The sequence below is a fragment of the Lepidochelys olivacea genome (assembly GCF_965140295.1).
Source record: "Lepidochelys olivacea isolate rLepOli2 genome assembly, chromosome: 8".
NCBI lineage: Eukaryota > Metazoa > Chordata > Testudines > Cheloniidae > Lepidochelys > Lepidochelys olivacea.
In genome coordinates, this window is record NC_140418.1 from 84,918,217 (window position 1) to 84,940,493 (window position 22,277).

The 22,277-nt window shown below is 40.1% G+C and overlaps 1 protein-coding gene across 3 annotated transcripts in view; it reads left to right on the plus strand.

Annotated features, from left to right (window-relative positions):
• SLC44A5 (solute carrier family 44 member 5) overlaps nucleotides 1-22,277 on the plus strand; it is a 184,956-nt gene that overhangs the window by 97,118 nt on the left and 65,561 nt on the right. For all 3 annotated transcript variants that reach the window (XM_084637904.1, XM_084637902.1, XM_084637903.1), the window contains exon 2: nucleotides 8,052-8,100. In XM_084637904.1, the coding sequence (XP_084494030.1) occupies nucleotides 8,052-8,100 (49 nt within the window). The remainder of the gene's footprint in view (nucleotides 1-8,051; nucleotides 8,101-22,277) is intronic.

A 22,277-nucleotide genomic window follows, 5' to 3' on the forward strand; every position in this document is an offset into this window, starting at 1 on the left:
TTTAGAGCAGAAGTTAGTGACATGAAGTCAGACAAATTCTGCTAAGAAAACACCTATGTATAAAATATACGAGTCTGGTTCCCTTGACTAGCAGTGCCAGGAAATTGCACATGGGCAGCTCTCTTCTGCGGGAACCGCAGATCAGGCACTACTGCCTTGGTCCAAGAAGCAGCTGCCTTGGCCCCGTCTCTCTCCAAGACTCACACAGTATCCAACTGCTTAAACATACTATGGTCCCATTTTTCTCCTGCTGCCTCTTCACTTTACACCCAGTAAACCTCAAGTCCAAAGGCTCCCCTCAAATGAATGGGCTGGAAAGGTGGCAGGCCATTAGCCTTCCTTTTGTGTAGCCGCTTCTGCAAAACAAAAGCGGCTCAGGCTACGTTTACAGTAGAAAAGGTGTGCTGGGATAGCTACGCTGATAGTGTGGTGTAGTACATTCCTAGTGTAGGTGCAGTTTATACCAGCAGAAAAATGCTTTTACCAGTATAGCTTATGCTGCTTCCCCGTGAGCAAAATAAGCTATAATGCACTAATATGCTGGTATACTGTGTCTACATTAGGGCTTCTTCCAGTAAAGAAATGTCTTAAAAAATCACCCCCTGAGTGATTTTCCTATATCAGCAAAAGTTTCTAGTGTAGAGCTGGCCTCAGAAAGGCCTAACAGACCGTACAAAGAAGAGTACCCTAACTCATGCAGTAGTACCCTTAACAACAGTTAAGGGCAGTTGCTTTGTGGCATCTCAAACTCTTTCTATGGATAGTTTCATGCTGTGTGCTTATGTATCAATGATCTCTCGTGTGCGAGCCATTAGTATCTTTCACCATAACATTATTACTTTACAGCTTGATACTGCAAGGTGCTGATCAGCCTTTTCTCCCTGGTGGGAAAAGAGGGTACTGTCAGTCATGGAAGATATTTTTTTATTATTTCCAGCATGATCATATTTTATGGATACTTTATAAAACCAGATAATGTGAATTCAGGGGTTTTAATGGAAATGCTGATGGAATCCTAACTTCATCAGCATTAGTGGGTGGCACAATATTTAAACATTACCGAGGAAACTAAAATGCACATTGAAATGTTCACTAAAAGAGTATACACTACTATTACATCCTGACTTTATCTTCATTATCTTCAAAAAGGAAGTTGGAAATCTGCCTTTTGCAGTGCCAGTCCGGCTTTTTAAATGCAAATGCAGCTGAGCTTTTACAGTTTGGACTCTTTGTTTGTGGAAAGAGCTCTGAGATACTTGAGTGAAAATACTGTGGAAATGTAGCTTGCAACATGCTGCTATGAAATGATTGACAAGAATGAGGCAGAACTGAACAAACAGTTTTCAAAGATGGCAGATTTACTGGCCCAGGGTCTGAAGAATGTGGACCATATAAAACCTCATTGCTTACATGATTTTAGACAATGTTTGAAAAGAGAATATTTACACATATGCACGCACACGGCCAGCTCCTCAGTTGGTGTAAATTGGCATAACTCCATTAACTATACATATATATTATGTAATACAAATGTGCGTGTAAATAATTATTTCCTTTTTGTACAGCAGCTAAAATCTTATGGACGTAAAGGTTGTAAATTTGAGCACCGCATGGACTTGATGCTGTTCCTTAGTTATTTTATTATGGTAGATGACTTATTTCTCTGTTACTTAGATGGATGTCATTGCTGGTTTAACTTACTGTAAGTGTTTATTATAGGTGGGGTTTAACTTTCAGACTTGCCTTTATTATCTTCTGTATTACCTCTTTTCACTGCCGCAGAGTCCCTCTGCCACTGACAGTCTCTGTGTTGGAACTTTGGTTGTAGTGCTGCTCTGTCCGACTAAGTATCACAGGCAACAAAGTAAAGACTGTTTGACGTTGGCAGCTGTTTGTGCACCGTCCTGCATTTCCTATCTAGAATACCTGTTGGAGAAACAGTGACATTTTCAGGGGTCTTTTATTTTACATCTTTTCTGAATTCTTGTGAGAGGCAGAACTGATAAACTGGTTTAATTTAGTTCTCATTATTAACCTGTAGAAGATAGATTTCTGGAAAGTTGTTATCACTGGTCACAGAACTGCTTTGAGAACTTGTGATAAATTGACTCATCCTAAGCATTTTTCTTTAGTAGCTCTTTTGCATTTAGGTGTAAATGGAAGAATTTTACTTTTAGCATAGTTATTTTAAAAGCGGCCCTAAAAACAAATAAGCTAGGTGAACAAACTGCCTATTGATCTCACACTTTTCCCTTCAGTAGTTTCTTATGTTATTGCCAACACATTACATCCCAAGAGGTACGCCAAAAACCACTAGTTTGCTATGCTTGGGATGACTAAAAGATGCTGTTTATATATTGATTTGTACCAGTGAAATTAGCATTTGATATGTGGGCTAGTTTTAAAAACACGTTAATAAAAATAGTCTCTAAAATGAGATATGAGATCTAGTCATGTTTCATTAGCTTTTGTTGGTAGAATAAAAATATAGATGACATTTGTTTACTATTGGGTTTCTTAGAATCTGCCCCCTTAAAAGCAGGCTCAGATTCCATTGGATACAACAGGAGTTGTGTGTGTGCTTATTTTAGGGTAGAATTTGGCCAAAAGTTAAAAAACACTTTTTTAAACATAGGTCACACAAAACAACAATCAATACTGTTATAGTGCATATTAGGATTTAGTGTTATATTTCGCACCTCCAAACCCGCACAGTATGTCTTCATTTATACCCATATGTGTTCCCCTCATAGATCAACAATGAGTCAGCTTTACCTGTTTGGAGAAAGAATGAAATTACCTGCTCCAAAAGCTCATGCTCTTGCATATTGGAAGAATCATTATAATTTTTAAATACAATTGTAAGAGTCCCTACATTTAAAAAACAAAATATTGATTGCAAAACATACCTCTCTTTTCAGTAACATGAACTGAAATGTATATGTTTCTCCCTGTATTAACAGTGGTTACTTCTTTCATTTTGTATGTATGCTCAGCTGACAGTAAAGCAAGAAGTCACTGTAAACATGTAAAAGTCTGCAATTATTATTGAAGTCTTATATAGGTGTATATGTATGCTTTGAAATATACAAACAATTCACAATGTCTCTTTTGGAAATCCATAATATCTATACTGTCAAAAGTTACCCACTAGAAACTTCTGAATGAAACCAACAAAAAAAAAAAGGAGTACTTGTGGCACCTTAGAGACTAACAAATTCAATTGAGCATAAGCTCAATTCATCCGATGAAGTGAGCTGTAGCTCATGAAAGCTTACGCTCAAATAAATTTGTTAGTCTCTAAGGTGCCACAAGTACTCCTTTTCTTTTTGGGGATACAGTCTAACATGGCTGCTACTCTGAAACCTGAATGAAACCAGCAGACCTTGGGTATGCTTCATACTCAGCAGACTAGGGTAGGTTCAGTGGGCTTAGTCACAGTAGTAAGCACCTACCCTTGTAGCTAGGGCCTCAGGGACTGGACCATGTGACAGAATGTATTTAATCTAATGCAATGGGAAGGTCTGTTCTGTAACTGGGGCATGAGAAACTGCTCATAATGACTTGTATACAACAGTGTCTACACTATCCCCATACTGACGCGTGGTTGTCGACTGAAGTGCTACGCCTCTCGCAGAGGTGGAATACAGAAGTTGACTTTACAAGCCCTTTGGGTTGGCGGAAGGGACTCAGTAATGTAGACACATACATTATTAATTCTACCTAACTCGGCTCATGTTGACCTAACTTTGTAGCATAGACCAGGCCTTACACTACATTGTCTCACACTTCTCTCATAATCAGCTGTGCCATACAGAGAGAAAACATAATTTTCTAGCTGTCATCATTGTAAGGAAACAGCAAAATCTACCAGGCTAAATTCATCCTTTATTTTAGTCCAGGTAAGTGAATGGAATTTTATTGGGGACAGATTTAGCCCATAATCTTTTTACCAGGATTATAGTTTGGAACGCAGACTAAGGCCCTGATGCTGCATACAGTTAAGCATTTGTATAGCTTTAGGCACAAGAACCTAATGGGACTACTCACGTACAAAGTTCCTTGCATACGTTAGGGCTTGCAGAATTAAGGCCTAAGGAATTTGGGTCTGGATCCATAAGGGACTTAGCCTGACTAATGAAACGCCTTTTAGACCCCTAGGAAATCATTGGAATAACAATAGGATCCACAAAGCCCAGAGCTCCGAGTGGAAGCTGGAACCCCAAGTCTATATTTGAAAATATAGAAAATGTCCAAGAATATTTAAGTGAATGGTATTCTATTATTGTTTAACCAGGTGATTAAAACCATGGTTAATTGTGATTAACTTTTTTAATTGCTCGACAGCCCTACTTATAAGATGACCACCACCTCTTCCTCCACTTCCAGGCTTTCGAATAGGGTCTGATCTGGTAGGTGTGCGCCGAGGACACTTACCAGATAAGGCCCTGCAGAGAAAATAGGCAGGTGAACACCTAACTTCCCAGGTTGTTGGATTGTGCTGGGGCTTAGGTGTCTGGATGTCAGAGTGAAGTAGCAGCGCTCATGTGCCCGGAGGCAGAAAGGTAGGCGCCTTAAGAACTCTTACCCTGCAAATTTTTGTGCTGTCAGTTTAGGTGTTTACAGAATTAGGCAGTAGCTAAGGTGGGGGGTTTGTTGAACTCAGGGTTACTTAAAACTGGGATTTAGGTGCCTAAATTTGGGGTTTAGGATGATGCTTTACCTCTGTGGATCTGGGCCTTGAGAGTTGAAGTTGTCAGGTAGATTTGACAATGACACTAATTGAAGTTGTTACTAATGTTTCACATGGCTAGTTTACATCAGAAATGGGAAGTCAGCCAATGGAATTATTACAAATCTTCAAAGTTTTGTTAAAGAACATAGCAGTTAAAATTAACTCTGGATGAAATATAATGCTGGGTTAAAATAGCACTGGTAACTTTTTAAGCTGTTAAATTAAAACATTGGAAAACAGATAAATGCCTTATCTTATGGTGCTGTTTTGGAGAAGGGATTAGGTGAGCTGTTCTGAAGATACAAACTGCTTATATCAGGTATTCCAGCGGGGAGAGAGAGAGGAAAGTACAATTAAAAGTTTAAATGTGTAGTCTATTTGGAAAAGGAATTTTGAGAAGACAGTCATGAATCTTATGTACATTGTATTTTTATATATTATTTTTTTTCATTTGTATGAAGCAAACATGTTTGGCACATGTATATAATCTATTTGTAATGCATTAGATAGATATGGGAATTTGTGCTGTAGTAATACATATATATAGATAGTATTGTGTACAAAAGCTGTATTTTTCTTCCTTCTGCATGAAAAAAATGAGTAGTAATGTATTTTAAAATATATTTTAACATTTTAGAGAGAAGTAGGTAATCTTTCAGATAGCACAAGACTAGGCTGCTTGTGGATTTTGGGAGTCCCATTATGTCTTGGAGAGGCTGAGCCTCAGCCACTCAAGACAGGTGCTGATAGAGGGAGGAAAAGCAAAGACAGACCAGTAAAGCTAGCAGAACTGCTTTTGTGGGAATTTTCTACTGACCTTAATAGACAATGAGATCCTTTCTAGGTAATGTTTCAGTTGCCCTATAGAATTCTATGGCAGGGGTATGATTTTCTATTAGAATTTGGAGATTGGTTTTCAAATTCCTTGAAAAATATCATACTGTCTATTAAATTCTGTGGGTTTTAGAATGAATTTTGTAGAAGCCTATTTAGTATCTATAGAACTTTGCTGATTTCATTCCTATGAAATTCTATAGGTCTTTTAGGGGGCGGGGGGAGGAGGAAAGAGGTCTAGAAAAATAGGTACATTTACTATAACACTCAGAATGAGCCTTGATAAAATAGGAGTGAACCAGCAGAAAAGAGAAAGTTTTGGAGGTCATGAGAAAGATGCTATATTTTTCAGTGAGAGATTTTAAATTAAGGTTTTTCTTGGCTCTTTTTTTTCCTTGAAGAATGTTCATTTTTGGTTTCACACTGCTTCTTCCAAACCCTCAGGGGCTTATTATGAGTTTAATGAACAAAACCACAACTTCAGCAAAAGCAAATTTTCTGCTTAATTTGAAACCTGAATTAATCTGCAAAATACCAGGTATCAAATGGTTTTGGGTTTTTTGTGTTTTTTTTTTTTAACTGAGCATGGGGTGGGGAAGGAGTTGCAAAGAAACCATTTTATTTCAAACGAACACTTGCAATTATATTCTCAGTGAGTAGTTATAGGAATAAAGCTACAAGCCCAAAAGGAATTGAAACAGCATTGAACATTTTCTCTGTTATGAAGTATGACTCTAGAAAAAACACATTGGGAAGAGTGCTCTGTTTAAAATAACTGCAGAAATAGCCATGGATAACGTCTTTAAAAAAAATCACACTACTTTCCTTATTTTGGCCAGATGTATTTTATAACTTATGCTCATAAGACATCTCTGATTAATTTGTTAACAGACGCCTGATAACAGTGAAGTTGTAGCAAGGAATATCTGGTTATAGGTACTGGTATCATTTATATCATAGCTGATGTTTATTTTTGTTACTATCATTCTCAAGCCCATATATCAGCCCTGATACAGTTAAACTTTTGTTATCAAAAATAGCACTTCTACAAGCTTGCCATTCTCTGGGGTGAGGCTTTCTGTTGACCATACAGCCCAGTCCTGCGCTCCTTTCTCATGTACTGCTCCCATTGATGTCTGTGGTGGATTTTGTTGTCACAACAAGGCCTGCAGGGCCTGGCAGAATAAAAGAGTGTAAGTGGCAGGATGGTTTGCCAGGTGGATTAGCAAAAACCTTAAAAACCAACAAAAGTTGCCTGTGTTCTTCTTTGAGGCTTTCAGCAGGGCATTCAGCAAGAAACAGTTTTAACAAGCAAACAAAACAATTCATCTGATGCTGCAATATAATAACAGAAACTCCAGCCTGTGTCATCACTTCACTCCTGTATGAGGTTTGGCATCTTTCTTACTCCAGAATAGGGGTGCTGGAACAATTTGTATACTAGGGGTGCTGAGATCCATTGAACCAAATTGTAAATCCTGTATATGATGGAAACCACTTCAGGCCAGGAGAGGTGGCAGCACTCCTAGTTCCAGCACCCATGCTACAGAATGTCCTCTCCTTCTGTGTTTCAAGCATCCAGGCCTGATTCACCATTGCTTGACACCCAGTGAAATCATGCAGTGCAATTGCTACCTATTTCAAGTAGCAGGATGTAATGTTCCATTCACTTTGCACTGGTATAAATGACTACAGAAGATGAAGGGCAGCGGTAAATCAGACCCATAGAGGTTTCCTTCCCAGCCTGCTGGGCAACTTGACTGGCCCGCAGTCTCCAGGATTGCCTCATTATCTCCTATGAGCACCTGTGCAAAGGAAGGGCAAACTGAGCTAACGTTAATCCCCTTGTAGGCTAATGACCGTATATTACCCCTCCATACTGCTGTGATGTGGCATTGGCTCCTGTAAAAGCCATTGATCCCAAGCAGCATGGTGTAAAACCCTGGGGTGAGCATAATTCTGTTAGCCTCCATATAGATTCTGTAGCTGCATGGGAGCTGCAGACATGGCTCCAGATCATTAGCTTTCTTGAAGGGTGATCCAGTGGTTAGGGCATTCACTTCTTATTCAGGAGACACGGGTTCAACGTTCAATTCTCTGTTCTGCCACAGTCTCCCTGTGTGACCTTGGGCAGATCAGACTGTCTCTGCCACATTCCTATCTGTAAAATGATGTAACAGCACTTCCTTACCTCACAAGAGTGTTGTGAGGATGAATACGTTAAAGATTGTTTAGTACTAAAGTAATGGTGGCTATATAAGTACCTAAGATAGATAGATACCCCAAAGCTCTGACCTCTGCTGCAATCACAGAGCAGGTCAAAGTAAGCAATGAGATACTGGTATTGCTCCTAAGAATTAATTTACTAGAATGGGTTACACTGGGCATCTTGGAAAGATGTTCCTGAAGGACTGCTGTTAAAAGAACATAGTTCATATTTTTACCAGGATCTGTTTTTTATAATATCTTATTTTAAATGCAGGTGAACCAAGGAAATTTGACCCAAAGTTCAGAGGACCTATTCACAACAGGTAAATATTTTCATTTAGTATATTTGTACTCTGATTAGTTTTACTGTAAATAGAGAATTAAGAATGCCTTTAATAGAGAAATGATGCTTGATTTGGCTCAGATGTCATCCTTTTTTATTTTTATTTTTATACAAGGAGAAAGTGTGGGAGTTCATTCTTGCTATAATTCAGGACTTCCAATTGCTAGGGGGAGTCAGTGGGTGTACACCAGGGGAACTTCCAACACCACCCCCATATCCAGGGCCAGCCTTTCTTTGTGCAATACCTTCCTTATAATATTACATTGATTTTAGTTTGACTACTCCTGAGTATTACTTGGCATGAATCAGGCTCATAATCATTGGACTGGTACCGGGGCCCAATCTTGCAGCTCTTACTCACCTGAATATTACTTACTCACATGAGTAGTCCCATTGAAGTTGGAGGGCCTACCTATGAAAGCAAGGATTACAGAATCAGATCCCAAATGTTTCAATCTAATCATATGTTTAAGCAGCTGCCTAATTGTGACATCCCATGAGCCTGAGGAGTTGTGACGTTCTGAAGCTGGTGACCAAGAAAAAAAACAGCGTTCCAGGCTTTGAGCTTGATCCTGCAGTGCTGACTGAGGTGAAATTTCCATTAGAGCTAATGGAAGTTTAGGATGCTCAACATCTGTCAGGATCAGACCTCACTGCTTTACAACAGTTCTTGGGCAGCCTAATAAGTTAACTACAATGCTTGGTTTTATCAGCCTGTTTACTCTGTGATTCACTATTAAACAAATATGCCATTACCATGTAAGTTCTATCGCAGCTTCGTAGAGGAACCACTATGTCATGTAAACTCAGTGGATTTTATAACGCTCTGGGGAGAAATGCAATCTAGGGACTAGATATTTTTCCTGATGTCATAGAGCCTTTTTTTTTTCAATTAATGTGTAATTTGTGGACTTTTACTTTTTTCCTAATCCTTAATTTTTTCTGAATAAACAAGCAGCAAGTGGGAGGAAGATTCTCCTTGACAGTTTTTTTTCCCCTTCTGTTCCTGATCACCTTTTAATGATAACGTCCTATGATATCAGAGAAGCATCCGTATAATTCCAGATTCTGGACATATTTTTAAATCATTTTTATAACTAAAAAAGCTAAGTTTCCAGTGGCCACATTGGTATTACTATTGGCTAAAATTGTTCCCAACCCCAAATCATCCCCTTGTGATGAATTGGTTAGTGTGCATGTGTGAGCTTGCCTCCCATTGGATTAAATCAGAATAGTTCAATTGTGTATCCTCGGACCTATTCTTCTGACAGCTAATGAAGATTTCTCTTCTATGAAACACACACACAGGATGGTCTAGTGATCAGAGTACTAGCTTAGCACTTGGAAGACCCGAGTTTAGTTCCTTGCTCTGTCACAAGCTTCCTGTGTGATCTAGGGCAAGTCAGTGAGCCATTCTGTGCCTCAATTCCCAGCTATAAAATAGTGATGATAGCACTTCTCTATCTCAGAGAACAGCTGTGAGGGTAAATTTATTAAAGACTGTGAAGTGCTCAGATACTGCTATGATGGGCACCATATGAGTAACTTAGATCTACCATATACATAACAGGAAAATGGTAGAAAACATTATTATGTTACAGAAAAAGTCCTCTTAGATACCTCCCTCCTAAAGGAGTGTAAGACGTTTATTAAAGTGCAATGAGCCATAACAGGCAATAGAAGTTCCCCAAGTATGGAGCTGGACCTAATATCCTGCACCAAAATTCCAAGCTAATTTAATCCAGCTAGTGGCTCCAGTGAACCAAGACATCCTCAGAGGAACTCCCTGCAGAGTCGACAGCAGTCAGAGGGACATTGCTCTGGCCTCTGTTTGTGGCCCAGGGACTTTGGAAGCCTTCTACTTCCTGTAGGGGAAGGAGGGTAACAAAGGAGGTGTAGACATACCTTTTGCCTATATGAGCAAGAATTCTAAAAACATGTGTGCAAGGCAAATCTGGTCTCCATTGGTACACACCTGGCCACAGGACGTGTAAATCTGTATGTGTATAGTAGGTGGGGGAAAATGTATCTCTAGTCCCTTCTGATAAACAGACTGACCTGGTCCTAACTTCATAGGTAATCTGTTTGTATTGTTAGGAGAATAACGCTGTGCTCTTTTTTGCATATGGGAGGTACCTGAGACTCCCAACTGCCAAGTTGTTCTTGTCAATAACTGAAGGCGTGGTTGCAGAAATAATTGTAGCAATGGCACATCCCATGATGGCTGTAGCAGAAGCTGATAACTAGCTGATAGAGAGGGCTATAGATTATTTTATATTTATCCCTGCATCCGCCTTAACTAGTCACCCTAAATATCAGTTTGCAATATTGTAGTCCTTCTACGTTCTCAGCTGGGCAAAGGGATCTGCAATGTGGTGCTCCATTGAGGTCCATGGGACTCTGGGCAAAGGAGCCTAAAACAGAGGCCTTGGAAGATTTCTTCCTTTAGTACTCTATCTAAGTTTAAAGAGTGATTCTTCTTTGCAAAATAATGATGCAAAATTGGCATTGTGAGGTTTCATGTTCATTATGTCTCTGTGATTCCATATAAAATGTGCTCAGTTCACAATAAAAATATTTTGTTTTGAGTCTAATTGCTAGGGGACTTCCAGATTTGCAGATGTGAAAATCGCGATCATGGACTGTGAAATCTGGTCTCTAGCTGACCAGCTCGGAAGGCAGAGCGGAGAGAAGCAGCTGCTGGCCAGGTGTCGAGCTCTGAAGGCAGTGCCTCTGCCTGCAGCAGCACAGAAGTAAGGGTGGCAGGGTATGGTATTGCCACCTTTACTTTTGATTGCTGCTTGCGGCAGTGCTGTTTTCAGAGCTTGGTGCCTGGCCATCAGCTGCTGTTCTCCAGTCGCCTAGCTTCAGGCATCACTGCCAACAGCAGCTGAATAGAAGTAAGGGTGACAATATCGGGACCCCCCTACAGTTGGCTTATGACCCCCTTTTGGGTTGGGGCCCCCAGTTTGTGAAATGCTGCAGAGAAATCACACATTTTTTGTGTGTTGGTCACGCATAAATAGCAAATTTCGCAGATGTGTTAAACATCTGCGAAATGTATGCTATGACCAACCCGCCAAAAAATGTGTGATTTCTCTGCTATTTAAGTAGACCCCTACTAATTGCCAGTTCTGTAAACACTATCTGGAATCTGTGAGTCAAGCTGAGTTCTTAGTAATTTGTGCTTCATCATCACAAATACCAGGTGGGCTGAGCTGGGAGGTGCCTGTTTTCTGCTGCATGCTTTCCTGGGGATTGGATGGATGTGCAATGAGAAGTGGCTGCTGTAGAACCAGCAGTAACTCTCCTCTGCACCTGCTATCCTGCCCACAACTTGTAATAATAAGGGATTTAGAACACAGGGGAAAGGAGGCAATGAAAATCTTCCAAGGCTTCCAAGTAACCCAGCTTGCTGGGGAAGGAGGGTGTAGGTTGAGGATTGGTGAGGTTGCTTCACTGACCTGGATCCATTCCATTTGCAAGCCACACTCATTACCTCTGTACTGGGACATTTGTTTTACCATCCTGTGGCTTTATCTTTAGGAGAGCAGCATGTGGCCCAGTGACTGTGGTACAGATCTTTCCACCATGCGTTAGTTAGCTGTGACGATTCCTGTGTTTTCATTTCTTTTTGTCCCTTTTAAAAGGAGAGAGAGTCATTGGCAATCACTGATTGCACATACTTAAACTGTTAAACCCCAGTAGTGGGTGAATGGAATGTTGAAGTAGCTTAAGGGCAAGTCTACACTACAAAATTAAGTTGACCTAAGATACGTTGGCATACAGCCACCACAGTAATTAAACTGCTTTTGCATGTCCACACTATGCTCCTTGTGTCAGCAGTGCACGTCCTCACCATGAGTGCTTGCACCGATTCAGCGTGGGGCATTGTGGGATGGCTTCTGAAAGGCAGCAACAGTTCATGTAAGCAATGCAGTGTTTACAGTGACACTGCATCAACCTAGTTACATCAACCTAAGTGCTACGCCTCTCGCAGAGGTGGAGTTATTGGGTTGGTGTCTCAGGCAAGTTACCGCAGTGGGAGCTGCATTTTAGTGTAGACACTTACCAAGTTGGGTTGAAGTAAACTGCCTCACATTGACGTAACTCTGTAGTGCAGACCAGGGCTAAGTGTATAGGCTTTGCTAATACTGTTGTTTTGGGGAATGTTGTATGGGGATTTTGTTGTGTTTCATGAAAAAGCTATTTGAATTAAAAGGATTAAAATGTAATGGCTGAGCTGAGTGACTCTCAGCCAAACAATTCATGCTAATTCCAAGATGATGTTATCAAAAAGACATCTTTAATTGCTATGATAACAAACTGCAGTCCTCTAAATTTATGCAGTTCTCATTCTGCTCTTTCTGAGACTGTCTGCTTGCCTCTGTCCTCAATCAAAATGTGCAGCATAATGTGGAAATGTCAGGAAAAAGAAAAGGGTAGTATCCATCCTAAAACTAGAAGAAATATATTAGTTCTGAAACATTTCCCCCTTTGTTATAAAATCTCCTGTCAGTACAGTCTAACCCCAGTGCATTTAGTGGTCAGTGCTGCAGGGGAAAGCATGTCTGTTAACACTCAAGTGGGTTGAGTAGGTTACAGGGAAATTAAAACTGGAAAGAATACAGCAAAGAGAGTATGTGGAATTGCTAATTTTTTTCTGAATACAAATGCAACATTGAAAATATATTTGACACTGGCATTTACCATCCTCTTGGTGAACAGAGTAAATAAGAGAGCCATCAATTATTTATCAATTTTATTTTTCTCAGCAGAAAAATGATGGCAAAGATGAAAATTGCAGCATAGTTATATTCAAAGCTGTCCCTTAAACACACACCATTCTTTTTCACCCACAGATGTATTTCTTCTTTTCCTTTCCCTTCCTAAAATGGATAGTTTGGAAATAAATGGAAAATCAAGAATGTTAGTTTAGGGAATAGATCCTAATATAAGAACTCTGTTCACAAATTTGGCAATGAGACTTTGTAAGTCTGTGTTTGTGTATGTACAGAGGAATTTAAGTGTTAGCTTTTGGAATGTTTTACTGTATTAAGTGCAGTACCGATTACTACCAAAATATATTCATGTAAGGATTTGAATGTTACTTCGCAAAAGCTAGTAAAATCCCACACTGCAGCAAAATAACCTGTGGTATCTAGGTTCTAGGGCTTGAATTGGGGACAGCAGTAGCCTTTAATCTCCATTTCCTGGATTTTTGGGGACTAGATTGCTCAAAGGAATGGTAATGACATATAAACATGCATTTACATAGAGGATATATTTGTAATGTAAATGTTAGATTTATGGGTTTCATAAGGGATAGTTTGGATGGAGTCAAGAAAGGTGTGCATAAGAGGGACTTGGCCACTGGGGAAGGTAAGAGAGGAAGTTGCCTGCTCCTCTATCTTATGTTTTCTGTGCTTTTATCATTTTTTTTTGTTTTCCTCAGTTCTCCCCCCACCCCGCTCACCTTCTCTCCCTTCCCCAGTCTGTCAGTCTTCTTCTCCTTTCTCTCCTCTCTTGAGCACTCAACTTCCTGCCTCCCCCTTTTCTGCTGCCACAATCTCCCTCTTGCATTCACTCTGAGTCCTCTGTGTCCTTCCTGTCAAGCCCTGCCACAATCTGTTGCTCCCCATGGTGCAGCAGAGGTGAGCACAAGCATGGATACCAGCCAAGGGTGGTAGACAGCCACCTATATATAGTAATACTGGTAAAAAATGAGTTGTCTGCAGGCTCATCGTTCACAGCATTGTCCAGACTGATAGGACACGGATCTGACTCTGCCTGCAGGGGAAGGTGCAGTTGGAGGTGGGTGCTCATTCTGAGATTTCTCAGTGGGCAGAGTGGAGTGTGCTTGTGGTGGGGTGGTCCTTAGAGTGCCTAAGCATTTACCCAGCATGGCATCAGTTCCACCAGCGCAGCTGTCTGGCAGCTCTTTCTCATAAACAGTCTGTTGGGGGATTTACAAGGTTCCCGGTGAAACACAGAGGCAAGCTGTGAAAACCGGGACGTTCCCCATGTTCAGGAGCACATGGCTACCCAATACATTCTTTAAATGGGTATGTGGTTCTTTGTCACAATGATAACCAGATTTTTCACTGATGGAATTAAGCAGAGAAATGCTTCTCCAGTGCTCTGCTTAAACAGTGTGCCCAGCAGGAACACATTTCTAGAGGTAAATAGCTGCGCATTTATTCTTCCTCATTGTTATAGTGGATGATAAATGGGGAAATTAGTATTGACATTTGTGCATGGTTAGATTCATGTGGTGTGTTTTAAACAGTGGGATGCTGAGTTTGACTGCTCTCTTTGTAGGGCTAAAAGCCTGATCTAAAGAGTGAGGCTGTTTTGCCCTGTACTGCTGGTACAATCTGCACTTAAAGCCAGTGTAATCCAGCCTCAGTGCAAGGAGGATCCTTTCTCGGCAGAGAACTAGCATAGAGGATATTAGGCCCCTCCATCTCCCTTCTTCCGGGCAGCATGGCAGAGAAAAGGTGCTGCATAAAGGAGGCCTGGACAGGACAGCTCGATTTCATACTGATCCCAGCCTGCAGTTTCCGCACCTTGGGACTGTTTTTGGTCAATGTAAGTTAGAGTAGCCCATAGGCTGCTCCAGGGGCATACAGAAGGGGGGCAAGCAGGGGCATAGTCTCCCCCCCCAATAATTGGTGTGGGACGCAGAACACCTCCTGGGTGGCGGCGGGGAGAGTGAGAGCGTGGGCTTGGAGGAGTTCGCTCTCCCTGTCGCAGCCCTGGGGCTGGAGGAGTTCGCTTTCCCTGCTGCAGCCCCAGGGGAGAGGAGCTCTCTCTCTTTCCCCGCCGCAACCCTGGGGCTGGAGGAGTCTGAATTCCTGCGCACACCCCAGCTGCTGCTCTAACTCAGTGCAGGGGGAAAGGCCCTGACTGAAGAAGGACCAGAGGAGTGCAAGGTGAGTTTTAAGGCCCTGTTGTGCACACACACATTGCTGACTTACACTGTGTGCTGTTCAGCTGTAGCTGGGTGTCTGTCCCCCAGCTTTTAGTCCGGTAATTGCCAGAGTCCCACAGACACAAATCAGAACATGTCTTTAGGTTTCTTCTCTACCTTCAATTTAGTGTTGTTCAGTTGCATGGAGTAGCCCAGTCCTAGGGTGCACAGGTAGAATTAGGATAAAAGGCTGCTACTTTGTGATCAGTGACCTATAATAAAAGCTGGTGGCTGTGGGGGAATTTTTCTTTACTGGTATTTAAACTGTGAGGCAATGTTTGTACTATTGCGTAGATGGAATTATATCTTAAATATGGATGAACTTCATCCCTCTCAAGTTCTAATGCCAAATGTCATTTTAAAACATTAGAGGGGCCATTTAAAACATGTATCAGCTGAAGCAGGAAGTGAAAGTGATAAATGTAAATAGAACAGATTTCAAAATTAGATGATAACCTTTTCAGTGGAGGGGCCTGTGTACAGTGCAGAGTGCAGTGGAGTCCTGTTCTGACTGGGGACTTTGGGCCCTCCTACAATACTAATTCTTTGATTCCAAGGGCAGAAGTGACCCTGAGATGTAGTCTGATTTCCTGTTTAACGCAGGCCAGAGAATTTCAATATAACAACCAAGTTTGCAAAAATTGTCCCCAAACATCAGAATTGTGTAAGATTAAATTAAGGTTGCATACATTAGAAACTGCTTTTTTTGGAGCTGTTTTCATGGGCAGATTTTTGTTTTAGGGATTTCACAGGCATTGTTGCACTTTTGAAGGCCAATAAGGAAACATGTAAACTATTTGGACTGGTTTCAGAGTAGCAGCCGTGTTAGTCTGTATCCGTAAAAAGAAAAGGAGTACTTGTGGCACCTTAGAGACTAACTCGATGAAGTGACCTGTAGCTCACGAAAGCTTATGCTCAAATAAATTTGTTAGTCTCTAAGGTGCCACAAGTACTCCTTTTCTTTTTACTATTTGGACTATGACTATAAATAATGTATGTTTCTTCACCGCTGCAGCCAATTAATCTTTACAAGCAATGTTTAATAAAACTCTCAGAAGATTTTTACTTAATATTAAATTAGTTATCTGAAAAAATAGAGCTCCTAACACAGTACAAGTGGTACCTATATTTTCTGTGTGCCTTCAGAGAACGTCTGAAACCCAGCAATTAGAGCAACCCTACTAACCTAAATAGAGATGTCCTCAGCTGCTCTCTGATAGAAAGTTCTGTTTGGACACAACATGTGCAGAGTTTAGCTGTTTGGAATAACATGACTGGCAACCTTCCCATTCCAGACCAATGCACAAAATGTTGGTATCTACAAGAAGTTTACAATGGGAACTTTAAATGACAAGCCCCTAAGATAGTGGTTTTCAACCTGTGGTCTGTGAACCCCTGCCAGTCCACAGACTATGTCTAAGATTTCCAAAGGGGTCCACACTGCCATTCAACATTTTTTTAGGGGTCTGCAAATGAAAAAAGTTTGAAAACCACTGCTCTAAGAAAACTAGTTTGAGATTAAATATATGGTTATTAAGGATAAATGATTTCAATTAATCAACACATCCCAAGGTGTCATTTCCACCTTTTTACAAATTGCAGAGATAGTGAAGGAGAAGCTATATTTTATTCTGACAAGGTGAGATTTGTTAAGTGTTGAAAACCTTTCTGTTCAACTTAAACCACAGTTGAGTGACTTATGATTTAGGCATGGCATTTTTCTTATTATTTTTACTTGTTCTTCCCAGGAAATACTGGACCACAGTTCCATCATGAGAGTAGGGAAGTGTGATACACATTCATGATTGTAAGTGACACTGCCCTATATTGCAGGCTTAATAGTGCTGCATTGACCTTCCCCTATACCCAACTCTTGAATCCTTAAAGGAATTAGTCGGTGAAGTCTGCCAGAGTATGTGAACAGCAAACTCAGTAATTGGAGCCAAAGGAAGGCCTTAAAGATCACAGGCACCCAGAGAAAATATTGTTCAGTCTATATGGTTATGGAATAGTAAGAAAAGGCCACATCATTTAGTGATTTATTGGGTATTCTTAAACTCAGAAAACTGCATTTGCCAACAGAAGTTGGAGGGGTTCACCACCTCTCAGGATCAGGCCCTACAGCAACGGTGAACACTACCTAGTTTCACAGTGCTACAGGCAATTGGTTTTCTCCCAGACACTAAATTGAACTCTTTTAGTGATGTTTTGGGCTGCTTTGTCAAATGAACTGGATTTTATTGAATGGTCTCAGTGCGTCACGTTGAGAACAGAGGCGTCTGAGTATGTCACATGGGAGGCTAGCCACGATGTATTCATAAGAAGTTCAGTAATCCATGTTGTGCTTATTTAGGAATAAGTTTCACAAATGCCATTTTGAAATATTTTAACAGGTTACTAAATATAACTTTGATGACAGTGCTGTTAGGTGCAAAACCACAAACTTCTCCAGTTTTTCTTTCAGCACTTAGACTATTTTCTTGTACGAAATGCACAATTGTCTTTCCATCCAGATTTTCTTTAAACTGCAGCAAGGGATTATCTCTAATGTCATAGCACATTTTTGAAACTGCTGTTATATAACTGAATCATCAAGCTACTTTTGTCTGTCATTTCGGAGTTGGTCTGAACTATTCCCTTGGTTATTTTTCCTCCCTCTTTTATATAGTTTCTTTATTTTCTCATGCGTTCCTCTTTGCTTAGTGGTGTTCCCTGTTATCTCTTGAAGAACACCATTTCTCTTTGAGGTGGTTCCTAGCTCATGCTATCCTTGAAAGCAACTTTAAATTTAAAACCCACAGTCCAGCTGACTGAAGATTGTAAGACCCAGCTACTTGTCTTTTCGGCATATTTAACTTGGTAACGTGTTTGCAGTTCATGAACCCGTTTTCCTTTGTGCATAAATGAATGTCTCTTAGCTATACACTCTTAGGGTCATGGAACTTCAAAGAAGAGCTGAGGTCTGGTGAGAAAGGGGACTCCCAGCTTGGAAATCAGGAGCAAAACTTTAGCATGCTGTATCCACAACAAAGTGGAGGGCATCTACAAGAAAGGCTTTGATGTGTAACTGGTTTTTTTTTCTTCCTGCCTGGCCCCTAGTAAATTCCACTAGTTGTGATTTTATTTCATTTCCTCTATAGCAATGCCTCTTCTTGGACTCTTCTTTCCTTCCCTACCATGATGCTCTAGGAAAATGGTGATTTCCTTTTCTTCAGAACTCTTTATGTTCCTTCTTTACTTATCTCGAGCGTACTTAAGGATAGTTTCACGGCTAAAGCACAAAACTAGTTGCTAGAAGGTCTGGGTTCTGTCCTCGTCTCTGCCTCAATTTTCCCTTATGTAAGATTGGAACAATAGTAGTTAACTAACTTATAAGGTTTATAAAGCACTTTTGAGATGCTATAGAAGAAAGGCAAATATTTTATCATTCAAGGTTCAAACCTTGGCATGGAGCCTTCTGTGCAGTAGAACTTTGCCTTTGCTGCCTTCTGCAAGGACAGGTGGCCTGACCCACTCCTATTCCTTCCTGGATTTAAATGAGTGTGGAATTTGGGGACCAAACTGAAAAAGAAAAAAAGTAATCCAGTTTGATCTGACCTGAAACCATTTTTTTCAAGATTTTTCATCAAATTGAAAAACACAAAAAATAATTTTGAGTCAACAGCGAGTTGACCTTTTTGGGGGGTTTTCACCCTTATTTGTGAGAGGTTTTTTATATTGACCACATTTCAAAATATATGTTGTTCTGAAATGAAAAACTCAAGCCAAAATGTTTTGAAATGGTCAAAATGAAAATCAATTTTTTTTAGTGGCCCACATAAGCCGCACCCTGGCAGGGTCCTGCCCCCAAACAAGAGGCAAGCCATGAAGAAACAATCAGAATTTTAAATTCACAGCCTATTTTGGAGCAGCTCTTCTAAAACTAAAAACAAGCAACTAGATATCATTATTGAGGTTTGTCCGTCTTTAAAAACAAAACCCTTAAAAGCTTGGGCTGGGTAGTTAAAGGAGGAAGAGACTGCATCAGGAAAGATACATGATGAGAGTAAATGTTTTTTACATGTGGCCATATAGAGGCAAGTTCTTACTTACTAGTCTTATTTCCTTTCTTCTTTTACTACTAATTTAATACGGATTTGTAAACAGCAGTTGAAAGCTAAAGAGTGCTGTGTTTAGAGCTCTGGGACAGCTTTGTCCTTTTGTTACATTTTAGTTGGCAGTGGGTAGTGCCTATAGTGGCTGTTGAGTACAGGTAACAGATAAATCCCATATCAATCAATCAATCAATATAATCTCACTTTCAGACTCAGTTTCCTTCCTTCTCTCGTCTCCCCTTTTCTCTGATTGTTTTGTAGACTGATAGATTTTAAGACCATTATGATCAAGTGGTCTGCATAACACAAACCTTCTGCATAACACAAACCACAGGTAGAACCTTGCCCATTAATTTCTGCATAAAGCCTGTAACTTCTGTTTGATCTATAGCATATCTTTTAAAAATATATCCAGGCTTGACTTAATGACTTCAAGTGATGAAGAATCCACCACATCTCTAGGTAAGTTGTCCCAATAGTTAATTACACTTAGTGTTAATTTTTTGTGTGCCCTATTTCTAGTCTGAATTTGTCTAGTTTCAGGTTCCGCTCAACAGATCTCATTACACCTCTTTCTGCTAAATTTGAGAGTTACCTTCTGTGAGAAATCTTGTCCCCATTTGGGTGCTTGTACACTGTGTTCAATTCACCTCTTATCCTTTTCTTGGATAAACTAAATAGATTGTGTTCTGAAATCTCTCACTATAAGGCATGTTTTTCTGGTATTTGAATCATTCTTGTAGCTCTGTTCTGAGCCCTTTCCAATATGTCAATGTTCTTTTTGAAGCATGGGCACCAATAATGGGCTCATTAATGCCCTTTCTTTCTACAACATTTCTGTCCTCGCCTCTGATCCACCTAGGGTGACCAGGTGTCCTGATTTTATAGGACAGTCCTGATATTTGGGGCTTTTTCTTATATAGGCACCTATTATACCACACCTCCTGTCCCGATTTTTCACACTTGCTATCTGGTCACCCTAGATCCACCTGTCGGCAGCTGGCTGAGACTGAAAATATATCCCATTAAAATGCCAAAGACATTTTCCGTAACCCACAAATCATAGTCCCCAGTTCTGAATCAGTTATATTTCAATATGCTTATGGCATGATTTGAATCTGGAATGGAATCCTGGTCCCATTGAAGCCAATGGGAAAACTTCCATTAGCTTCAATGGAACCAGGATTTCACTTCAAGACACTGTCTTCCTGCATCCCACTTACCTGACTGCACTAATAAAACAGACAGGATTTTTTTCTTCTCTTTATCTGTGTAACCATCTAGAAAATAAACTTACGGACCATACAATGTGTGAATGGCCTTCATGATGATTAGATTTACAGGCAGGTTTGGTGATGTTTTTTATTGTAGCTTCAGACAGAAAATCTGTCTCCAGACTAAAATGCCTGTTTTAATATTCATTATCCTTACACTACAACATAGTTATCAGAATTGGGTTTAACATTCAGACATCTTTTGGTTGAACTAGACTGTGAAAAAATATTTAACCATCAGAATATGAAATATGTTATTATATTCTGATAAGATCCAACAATTTACTATTTTGTTAGAATTTATATCAGCTCAATCCCAGGCTCTGCTGGGAAATGAATCTTAGTTTGGTGCACTTGCACTGTACAAGGCTTATTCAGCATTCAGCCTTCCTATGTTAATCTTTTGGGATATATTTAATATTTAATACTGATAGTTACTGAGAAAATGGAGTTTTTTGAAAAAATCCATTTCAGTCTGCTGATGAGTAGCACAGACGTGAACATAAAATGGGGAAATGATATGCATTGGACTTGTGATGATTGCAATATTTTATTAGAATTGCCTCCGATTTTTTTAAACTTCTCAGAAAATATAAAAGCAAATGTTAGCAGTAGAAGAGAAGATTGCATGGTATGTCAGGGTCACAGCCTCTCCCTCTAGAAACTTAGATTTCAGTCCTGAAATTAGGTCACAAGTCAAATGAATTCCATGGTCCCAGCCTACTTAGTTCTCATGAAGACTTATCCACATTACACAAAATGCTGCACTTCAGCACAGTGGGCAGACTCTGCTTAAAAGAGGCTTCCTAATGGAATAAGTGGGGTCTTGAAGGTCAGAACAGGGATGCATTTGCAGAGCTGTGGAAGGAAGCTTGTACAAAGCATAGCCACACTATGCTTGGCTCTAGCCAACTGTTTTCAGTTCTCCTCTTCACTGAGCATTAAAATTTCACACTAGAAGACTGAGGGGAAACAGCATGATTATGTACTTTGTCTGCAAGCATGGACTTTAAAATATTAAGGATCACATTTTACCCAAAATATGAAAATAAGCTAAAAATAGAGACACTAATTTTGTAACAAAACATGAACAGATACAAATTCTTCAGGTCTTAACCCTTTGTATACACTTATGTGTCTGTCTACACAGATAAATACGATCATACATATATACATGTACAAAATTACACTGAAAATAATATTGAAAATCATCTTCCAAACAGATGGATGGATTCATTCCCATTCAATGCGTCTGGTTTCCTTTTTTATCTCTAGTGTAAATATCGGAATATCTCTTGAGCATGTATTTCTGATGTGCTCAGATTCAAAAAAACTAATTGAAACAAGCTAAAAGCTCTCTGTCCTCAGGATAACACTCCAGCTGGTAAATTAATCCAGTGAGTGTTTGACTGAAGTGGTATGGTTGATTGCAGTCCTCAGTCTGTCTTTCCACAATAATTTTGGGCCAGATGCTCAGCTGGTGTAAATCAGTGTCTCTCCATTGGCTTCAGTGGAGCTATATTGATTTACACCAGCTGAGGAGCTGGCACAGTGATTATTTCTGGAGTTCTTAGACAGATCCAATAAACAGTGTGAAAACCACAGAGAGCTGTTCAGCATTTTCATAAATAGTGTATTTCACATTCTGGGGAACAATCCAGACGAGTTGAGGGGTTGTGTCATTGCCTGCCCTGTAACCTTGAGGAGCTCAAAATGCTTTGCTGTTTGTAGCTCCAGCCTTACAACCAGCCTACCTGCATGCAGGTCACACCCTAACGGTCTGTGAGCTGGTTCAGCATTTCTGACCCCAGCAGCC